The 10,356-nt window shown below is 39.1% G+C and overlaps 1 protein-coding gene across 3 annotated transcripts in view; it reads right to left on the reverse strand.

The window, feature by feature from the left end:
* Positions 1-8,111: 8,111 nt before the first annotated feature.
* The window catches only part of chchd3a (coiled-coil-helix-coiled-coil-helix domain containing 3a), a 72,160-nt gene continuing 69,915 nt past the window's right edge, over positions 8,112-10,356 (reverse strand). For all 3 annotated transcript variants that reach the window (XM_083528044.1, XM_083528046.1, XM_083528045.1), the window contains one exon: positions 8,112-8,873. In XM_083528044.1, coding sequence (XP_083384170.1) covers positions 8,850-8,873 — 24 coding nt within the window. In that variant the 3' untranslated portion in view covers positions 8,112-8,849. The remainder of the gene's footprint in view (positions 8,874-10,356) is intronic.

The raw sequence follows: 10,356 nt of genomic DNA on the forward strand, positions 1-10,356 counted from the left end.
ATGTCTCTCACAGTGGACATGCACCTACGATGACAATTTCAGACCCCTCCATGATTTCTAAGTGGGAGAACTTGCAAAATAGCAGGGTGTTCAAATACTTATTTTCCTCACTGTATATATTCAAATGTTATTATTTAAATATACTGTATATAAAAATGCATTTGGTAGATGCCGTTATTTAAAACGACTTACATTCATCTCATGTATACAACTGAGCATCTAAAGGGGTTAAGGGCCTTGCTCAGGGGCCCAAGAATGTCAGCTTGTTGTGGCCAGTATTTGAAATCACAACCTTTCGGATCCAAAGTCTAATGGAACTCTGACATTGCATTAGTTACAAAAGCAACCGTTGAAATGGAATGACTTGGATCCTTGTCATTAATTTTATAGGTAATCCACTGTACGCACAACGTTCACACTGATCATTTTTAAATGGAAAGAGAGAGAGAGAAAGCCGTGGACGGAGAGACATTTAGACTGCGTAACACAGGTGCTGAGCGGGTAAACGGATGACGATCCGTACCAGACCTCGGCAACCAGACTTTGATTTATACCTTATTTAACCTCGCTCGATTATTTCTACACAAACTCTTTTACTCCCTAATAACATCAGGAACAATTATAATAAATGTCTTTAGCATATTTAGCTGGTCAATTAAAAGATCCTTTTGGGCGAACGGAGGGACGAAAAGGATTTCTTACACTTTGCCGAAGACAAATGGGAACCGGAGCCGTTAAGCCGAGGAGAGTTCCTCGTGAGACGGAGCTCTTTATGAGACAGATGCGTTATTTTTCATCTGTTGATCCTAATGAATAATTATTCCACTATGGCTTCCTAGCTTGAAGCTCTGTATGGGAGAAAGAGAGGGAGAGATCGAGAGATATAGAGAAGGAGACGGAGGCAGGGGAAAGAGAGAAAAGTCTGCAGTTTATAAATAATTTGGAGAAGTCGGTGGATGGTGTAGGCCGTTGATGAATAGAGCTATCAGACTAACAGAGCCCATAGAAGAGGCTGCCATCTGGCTTCCCATTAAAATAATGAAGTGTGCGTCGCCCAAACTGTGCTGAAGCAGATCGGCACTAGATAGGGTTTCTGGAGAAAGTGCTGGGCAATCTGAGCAGCTTCCGGCACGACCTGGAGTGAGACACACGTTTCACGGTTGATTGGCCGGAGTAATGCACCGGTCTCCACCCATCCACCTTTTTTTCTTTTATCCTTAGTGCAGGGTGAGATGAGTCACACCAAATGGTTCCACCGCAAGTAAAAAGACAGTACATGAGATTGGAAATATGATTTTAAGTATGACTGAAAAATAATACGTTTCCTGATACAACGTGCACCATCAGGTGACTCCTGCCTGGTTGTGATCTTGCTCAAGTAGGGCTCATCTCTGTATTCCAGTTAGGTATTTGGGTGCTTTTTCTGCTATTTTTATTGGAATTTGGTAGAGAGTTTTGGAGGTACTGTAGGTGAGTAATTGGGAGGAAGGCAGGGCAGAAATTCGGGTCGGTTGGCTGGTGGATAAGTGGGTAGAAAGGCAGGGGGTAAATCAGGTAATTTTAGTGACGTTTTTTTTTTAATCTTGTTCTAAATCTATTTTCGAGTCATTTAGATCATTTTGATCCTTTTATCAGAAAATAAAATGTTACATTTTAAATAAGCAGATCCCCAACACATGTACATACACGACTATAGTTCCAATAATTTATATATGTGTACGTGTATATATTTATAAAACTGCATAGAGTACATGGGGGACTCATGAGACTCAATTATGTTTCCTGTGTGATGCACTACATTGCGTCTTTATGAGATTCACGTGATAAAAGAACGAACGACTCGGAGTACACGCTTTGCTCGCGCACGTCCGAGTAGAAAATAAACAGATCGTTCTTTGAGACGACTCGTTCGTCTGAGTCACATTGAAGACTCGTTCAAAATGAACCGATCGTTCATTAACGACTCATCGCTGGTGGGAAGGACATGTAGTGAGTAGTCCTATTCCTCACAAAAACATAAACATTTTTTTTACTGTTTAACATTTCATCATTTCACAGAAGAAGTCAGGTGCCATGGTATAATTTTTCCACAAAAAAAACATCGTTTTTGAAGACTTTTCATTACCATTGTATACAAACACACTGCTCAGTGATGTCATCCTGATTCAGGACTCAAACTGCAGAGTTGATATGCAAACACAGATTATTATTAGATGATGAAGTAGTAAAAGTAGCCACTGGTAATATAAAGGTTTGGAGATGACGCGCAGTACGTCCAATCCTACCGTACCGGCATTGAAGTCTATAAATATTATTAAAAATAATTATAATTCAATTATGGTGGGACAAAAACTATTAGAACGTCTATATCTAAACCAGCCTACGAACATCAGGAAGACTTTTTACTGAGGTGTCTGGAGCACTGCACGTTATGCATACGTGTGTGTGGAATGATTACAAACATAAAAAAACACCTAAAATTATAATTTTTTTTAAATAACTTGTTTTTGGGGCCAGTGTTGCACCTCAGCATGTTCCCCTGAGATGCTGCCAAATTGTAAATTCCCCCAGAGCGACAAGATTTAGCCATTAAACTGTAATAAGAAAAAAAGGACGTCCAATTCCCATCATGCTGAGTTGCAGATTGAAGGCAGAAGAGTCTCTAAGGGTCAGACACCTGGGAGTGTAATCCCCCCCCTGTGAGTGCTCGTCATTGATTAGAGCCTGGAAAAATACACTGCAGATTCGACTCTTTTGCAACAATCAGCAAAGCTATCAAAGTAAGAGAGAAAGACTTATTGTTCCTGTATCAGAAGTAAAGGGAAAGCTGTCCTAAAATCAATCAAATAACAGCACCATACTACGCTCCTCCACACCTCTCGACACTGACCCTGATTTTCTCAAGCAGGCAATGTGTGTGTGTGTGTGTGTGTGTGTGTGTGTGTGTGTGTGTGTGTGTGTGTGTGTGTGTGTGTGTACATGACAAATTTCCCTGCTAGGCTTTACCATGCACTTTGTATAATAAGTCTCTTTACCTGTCACACTCTTACGCTTCTACACCATTGGCCAATGCCTACTAGCGATTTAACCAAATACATTATGCTAAAAGTACAGATTATGTGTTTTTTTAAATACAGAACTCTTAGAAAAATATATATATTTGCATCGGCGCATCAGATACAAATTGTCGTTTGTATCCTAATGCATCGTTTTTACCATATTTGCATTGCTAAAAATGATTAATTTATATAGAATTGTTAGTAGATACACTACACTTTTAATTATTTAGAAAGTGTCCAATAATTCGTGACCAATATTTGATATGTAGATAGATCTTTTGTTTCTCGAGCGCGTTCTCTCAGCACCGCTGTTGAATATGACGTATCGCAACGCTACGGAGACCGAGGCGAGAGTCACACAGAATACAGATTAACATGGCAGAGGTAGAGCTGCGTCTTCCTGCAGACACAACAGGAAAAGAACGTCTGGATTTATTTAATCTTTTTTTTTTTTTTTTTGCACCACAAAGGCGTATTTGTGAAACGGCCATGCGTTAAAGTTAGAAGGCGCTTAAACAAATCGATGATTCGCTGTCTGTCTGAACCAAAGAAACAAAAGGGAACTATCTGTAACATATTGAATTGTATATCATAGTTTTTTGTTTTTTTCCATCGCATCACATCACATCATATGGCATTGAATGGCATTGTGTTGAATTGAAATCGGTGAGCATCGCATCAGTAGCTGCTACAACTGTAGCGTATCGTTAGCTTTATACAGTATATAGTAACCCTAGTGGTTGGATATCACTACTGCTGCTGGCAAATGAACAACATAAATATGATTCACGCTTTACATTTATCTTAAGTAACTTCCTGATCAGTGACTCTAATTTAATTTAATCTACTAGACTGTGTATAATTTACACATGAGCATCTGAGCATACTAACCAGACCATTTCTAACCAGACCAGATATGAAAAGAATGATGTAGCTGTGGTTGAGGAACTGTTGTTTTTTTTTTGGACAAACTGTAACGTAAACAAAGCTGGGTTTTCCCTCTCTTTAGATTTATTCCAACTAAATCTATTATAGTCAAAATTACAAGTCCTGTAGTCTACTGTTTTGCACCATATTCAATGGTCTGGTTATTTTAGTCCAGTCCAGATACACAGCAGGGATCTTATACACAGACGACTCCCCGTGTTGGAAAAAAGAAAGAAGGTTTGACTCCTGCTGCTGGCTGTATTGAGGCTCGTAGTGTGTATTAGTGACCATCAATCTGTTAGTGAACACTGAACCCACATGACCTTATCACGTTGAAAAAATATCGTTCCATAGCTAGTTAGATATTGACATTAATACTTAAATAAATGAATTGTTTATATTTAATTGCTAATTACTTACAGATTTATTTATCAGCTTTTCCATGTTAGATATTTAATTAAGTGAACATCTGGGATTGTAGAAATCACAACCTGCTAGAAACTCACTCCTCCTGTAGTAATTGCATCGCAGTCCAGATGTGAGAGTTGTATCAATGAGGACGTATTACAGACGTCCCGCTGATGAACCAATGCAATCCAAAGAGGGCTTAAATCCGGGGGATCAAACAGGAATACAAATGCCACCATTAAACCACATCACATCCCAAACTTTAGTTTACAGGTGTATATAAATACAGCATTATAAGCATAGCGTATTCAATCCTTTATACAATCATTTAATCGTCTAAAACACGTAAGTCCTAATAAGGTGGTGTTTTAAATACCCAGACACCAAATTAAATAAGTAAAGAAAGGCTGAATTACCACCTGATGTGAAGAGGCGTGCCGGTGCCTCCATAAAATGCATAAAAATGGTGTAACTCGCTCTTATCCATGGATTATCCAGTTTATACCATGGTCTTTTTCCAGCATTGTTGGATAAAAGCTGTCGGAATAGATGGAAAAAAAAAAAGGGTAAATTTGCTCTAGGATTACATGAACACTATATGGACCAAAGTGCGTGGACACTTGTTCATTTGCTGTTATAATAACCTTCACGCTTTATTAAAGATTAAATACTACTATACTGAATCTAAATGTCATGAGCAGATTTGATGAACACATTCAACACCTTGTCTTCATATGGCGATGCAAAGCCAGAAAATACTACTAATAAAGCAATAATGATAATATTAAAACTTCTAAACACTCTTTCCAGACTCAGACATTCTAAAACAATAAATTCATCATGAAATCACAGTTGGACATTAGTTGTGGACACCTAAATATGTGTTCTTTTTGAACATCCTCACTCCACATTTAGTCCCCAGTTGCGGTTATAAGAACCTCCACTCTTCTGGAAGGATGTTCCACTAGATTTTGATGTGCGCTTGTGGTGATTTCCAGGGGATTCATTCAGCAACAAGGGTGAGGAGGCCTGTGGTGCATTCAGCGTTCCAATCCATGTTCAGAGATCTATAGCAGGAGATCTTTCATTCCAAACCATTTAAAGCAGATCTTCATAAAGCTGGCTTGTGTGTACAGGGGCATCGTCATGGAACAGGTTTGGGTCTCCAAGTTCAAATGAATAAATGTGGGAGCACGAAATCTTAAGACGTATGTCTTATAGTTTGTGCTCAAGGTTTGTAAAGGAACCGCATATGACTGGATGACTTTATGTCTTCTCCAGTAAATATATCCACTTATCTGTAAATATTAAGTGAATGTAACCATAGTTATATACGATAACATATACGATAACAAAAGACCTGTTCTTTCAACAGTTTAAAGTTAGACCTCCCAGCCAATCAGAATCCAGTATTCAGACCACGGCATAGTTTCAAATGTGTGACGCAATTCTGACGTCATACCAACACCCACACGTTCGTTAATGTTGAGGCAAAGGAATAAATGTGTATTTATAGTCTAATGTCTTTTTTTCTTAAATTTTTTAAGTAACACACCCACTCATCTGCTAAATCTACGGTTACAAGCTACGACTTCAACCAGTAAAACCATGAGCTGTTTTTTTTGTGTGCTTGTGAATGAATTAGGTCCAATTCTAAATTCACACTGATCCATCTAAAGTGTTTTTCCATCATAAAATATTAAATCTCATCAGACTTCACTATGCAAATGGATTCTTTTATCACTCGGGTTTATCAGAAGAAGCAGGTGGGTGTGCGTCAGGGGTGTTTTTTCAATTTGCATATTCATCCAATCTGGATTTCTTGATGAAGGGAAAAGTTTAAGTCGCCTCTGCAGGGAATGGAAAAATCGGACTGGGACACACGACCCTGAACACGAATACACACCACACGAGCGAACGCTTACACACCGGTTACAGATGATAAAGAAAATTTTTTTTTTTGTGTGTTTTTGCCTGATATGTCTGTGATTAAATTTTAATATAATTGTAATAAACTGTACTATTTATGACCAGTGCCTCAAAACTGTTCATATTATGTAGGGAAAAAAGAAAAACACACTCCCCAAAAAAACGAGTGCACTAAATCTGATAGTTTCTACCACAGAACTGTATTGCGAGTGAAGTTCACACCGAGTAACACTGTGACAAATGTTTGTTTTTCCCAGCAGCTCGAGAGCATATGACCCTCTGGAGTTCTAATACCAATGTGAACTTAATAAAGAGCATTTCTTTTCTCTTATGTAGGCCACCTTGCTGTCTCCCCTCCATCCCTAAAGCTTTCGGGCAGCTTCAGCTAAGAAACACAGGAGCCTATAAATCAGAGCCATGATAAATAACATCATGCATACATACATACATACAGATGCACATTTTCCATGCCGTTTTCTATACAGTCATTTAACATGATTAAAATTAGAATTAACTTGTGTGGAAATATTATATAGATGTTTTTTTTTACTATAACATGACAAGAATCATACCTAATGCTTCCTCTCACCTCCCCTGATTCTTTTTCTGGCCCTGCCTGATGCATCACGATGCCCTACTTCTGGTAGGAGTTCTCTCTCATCATTCTTAAACCAGGTGCTGAGGACGTTCCTCATCTGGACAACCTGAAGATACTTAAAATGACTGTAGGTGGTACCACTTATAAATCCGTGACGACAGCTTTGAACTGATACAAACGGCGTGAACGTGACGAATCGCAACACTACGGAGACCGAGGCGTGTCCTGAGTCGCATAGAATAGAGATTAACATGGCAGAGGTAGAGCTGCATCTCCCTGCAGACACAACAGGAAAAAAAAAAAACATTAATTGTATTTTTTTTTTTAAGTAAATTGGTTTGTTGTCTGTCTGAACCAAAGAAATAAAAGTGAACCTTCTGTAATATTTTGAATTGCATAATTTGTTTCCATCGCATCATATTGCAAGTCGTATGGTACAGGTAGCTGCTACATATGTATCTTTATACTTCGTTTATGAAGATGCACATCCATATTATATAGAGTTGATTTTTGAGTGGATACTGCCGTTGTATTAAGCTCCTACCCAGATGCGCTTGACAATGCTGCCTAAACGTGTCTGTCAAACACTTATTACCTTTGTAGTCCCGTTTAATGTTATTTTTTTCTCCCGTCAAAAAGGTCATCCCTTTTGACTGCGATCGTGACCATTTTATTCCACGCTAACGAACATAAAACTTTCCCTAATTAGCCTGACACAACGCACGGAAACCACATTTCAAGTAGGCGAGACGAGAGCGCCAAATGAAAAATAGCTCATGTGAGACAAGAGGAAAGGGGGCGGAGCTTTGAGAGTTCAAAACACCCACTCAAGCATCAGTCATTACAGATTCAGTCGGCGGCTGATTCATTTGCAGACTTTTGATGCGGTCTGGGAATGTAGTGAAGGTTATAAACTACAGGTCTCCCAGCATCAGGCATTCCATCACCGCTCTAACAGAGTGAAAAGATTTTTCCTGTGTCAGAATTTAGAAAAGAAATTTACATAAGAGGGAAGAAGGAGGTGTGTGTGGTGCGAGAGGCAGAAAAGGATATGACTGCAATCCCTCATTTTGTCTGAAATACAAAAAAGCGAGAATGATCTTGGATAAGAAAATTATTCCTTTGCTCTCACACACACACACACACTTTCAGAAAAAAAAAGAACAGCAATGCAATAACAGTGATTCAGGTTTGCAGTTTGAGCCTTTTATTCTCCCTGACAGTTCACACCGTCTTGGTGTGGATAAAAAGCAAAGAAAAAAAAAAAAAAAACAACACACACACACACACACACACACACACACAGATGTGATGAACAGTTTTACAACAGGAGCCTCGGTCCAGTCTGATGAGAACAGAGGTGTATTGACTTGAGTATATGCGGAGCAGTTTGGATGATATGGGGCGCCAAAACTTTTGCCTCCCTACACAATTCGAACAAAGAGCGAATGAATGAAGATTTAGTGCAATTAGACGTCGAGTGTATACGCAATGACACGTCTCCCAGCTTCACCCTAATAAAAAAAATTGGACTTATTTATTTATTTTTTTTTCATCTTTTCATCTTTATTTTATTCCCACTGAGGCACTTATTTGGTTGTTCAGGTGTTTGGCACATTATAATACAATATATTATAATCTACACTACTCCTGGTTTTCATACCTGTAACGCTGTCCTACTCTGCCAAAAAGAAACATGGACATATAGATAAAAAAAAAAAAGAGAGACAAGAGAGAGAGAGAGAGAGAGAGAGAGAAGGAGAGAGAGAACGAGACAGAGGGGATCTTATTTCTCCAGTTTTCCAGACTGTTCCTCAGAGTCAGGTGTGTATCTGTACGGTGCTTTATGGTCTCTGCTCTTCTTCACTAAACTTTCCATGAAGGTAACAGAACAAACTCGGCCGCTCCTTCTTCAACGGTCATCAGAGTTAGCCTCCGGTCCTCAACTTGTTCTAAAAAAGAGAGAGAGAGAGAGAGAGAGAGAGAGAGAGAGCGATTTACATTCATCAATACACACTTCATACAGGATCCTGCAGGAGACCAGAGAACATGTAAGCAAAAGTTTACTTCTGGTTAAAAATAAATAAATAAATGAATAAATGGATGGATGGGATTTTGTTCTCCATTATTAAAATTACAGCTTGGACCATGAAGGATTCCTAGATACGGTTCTAAATACACTCATTTCATATCAAAACTCCACTCATGTCAGAAACCTACAGCGGGCCACTCAAGAGCTACTCCGACTCATGTATAGTAGATCTTCATGGAGATCATGTCTTTGTGCACTGGAGCATCGTGATGCTGGAACAGGTTTGGAGCTCGTGGTTCGAGTGAAGGAAAAATGTCACCACCCACTTCCTGTACGAATGGGTGCCTCCAGGTTCGTGCTCACAGTTTCGGGAACAAACACATGGCTGGAAATGTCAGGTGTTCCAAAACCTTTGGCCATGTAGAATGTGCATATAGGATGAGTAGATTGCTGTCATTCCTGGTATCCCCCCCCGCCAAACACGAGCGTAAATCTCAACCCAGGAGCTTTCAGGTCTAAGGAGTGTGTTTGTTTCATTCATTCTCATTTTCTTAAGACTTAAAACCAAAACAATATTCTGGGGGAAAAAAACTCTGCCTATTTATAATTTGCTATTTCAGGCTTGTCCATTATTTTGTGTGTGTGTGTGTGTGAGAGCGCAGATTGCAGTTGCTTGGCAGTTTGAGCAAGGAGATATCCGATGATCTGGCCTCCGCGATCACCCGATCCAAATGCAACTGAGAGGGTAGAAAAAGCAGCCAACAAGTACTTAACATCTCTGGGAACTCTTTCAAGATGGTTGGAAAACCATTCCAGGCGACTCTCTGGTGAATCTGATGAGATGTAACTACTTATGTAAGAGCTAAATGTAACTACTGAAGGGTTTTTATTGCCCACAAGCCGAAGCTGACTGGATTCATGCATCTCAGAGGAAGCCTTCAACCTCCTGGATCAGCTATCTTCATACTCTCATGCCAAACTAACTCACAAAAAAAAAAGGGTGGGTGAATATTTGATCATGTAACGTTTGAAAATCTAATTTGTCATTAGGATGATTTTGGACAAGACTTACTTTATTGTGACAGGAAAACGGTCGAATGTTGAGGGGGATGAAAAAAGCGATTGAAAAATTTTTTTTTAAAAAAAGGTCAGATTTTAGTTCTTGAAATCTTGATTCCTGCACAAGTCTAAAATATAAGAGATAATATAATCTATTCCTAACCAGAGCGGTGTTTTGCTCATATCTACCGTCAGAGAAAGAGATCTGACTCAAACAGGTGTTAAATCCTGACCTCTTCCACCAAAGAGGAGGAAAAAAAAGTCAGTGTTGGCGACAAAGAATGAAAACAGAGGGGATAAAAACGGCGCTGTTGTTGATGGTAAAGTATCATTGAGTGCAGTTC

This window comes from Silurus aristotelis, assembly GCF_946808225.1.
Source record: "Silurus aristotelis genome assembly, chromosome: 24".
NCBI classification, from domain to species: domain Eukaryota; kingdom Metazoa; phylum Chordata; class Actinopteri; order Siluriformes; family Siluridae; genus Silurus; species Silurus aristotelis.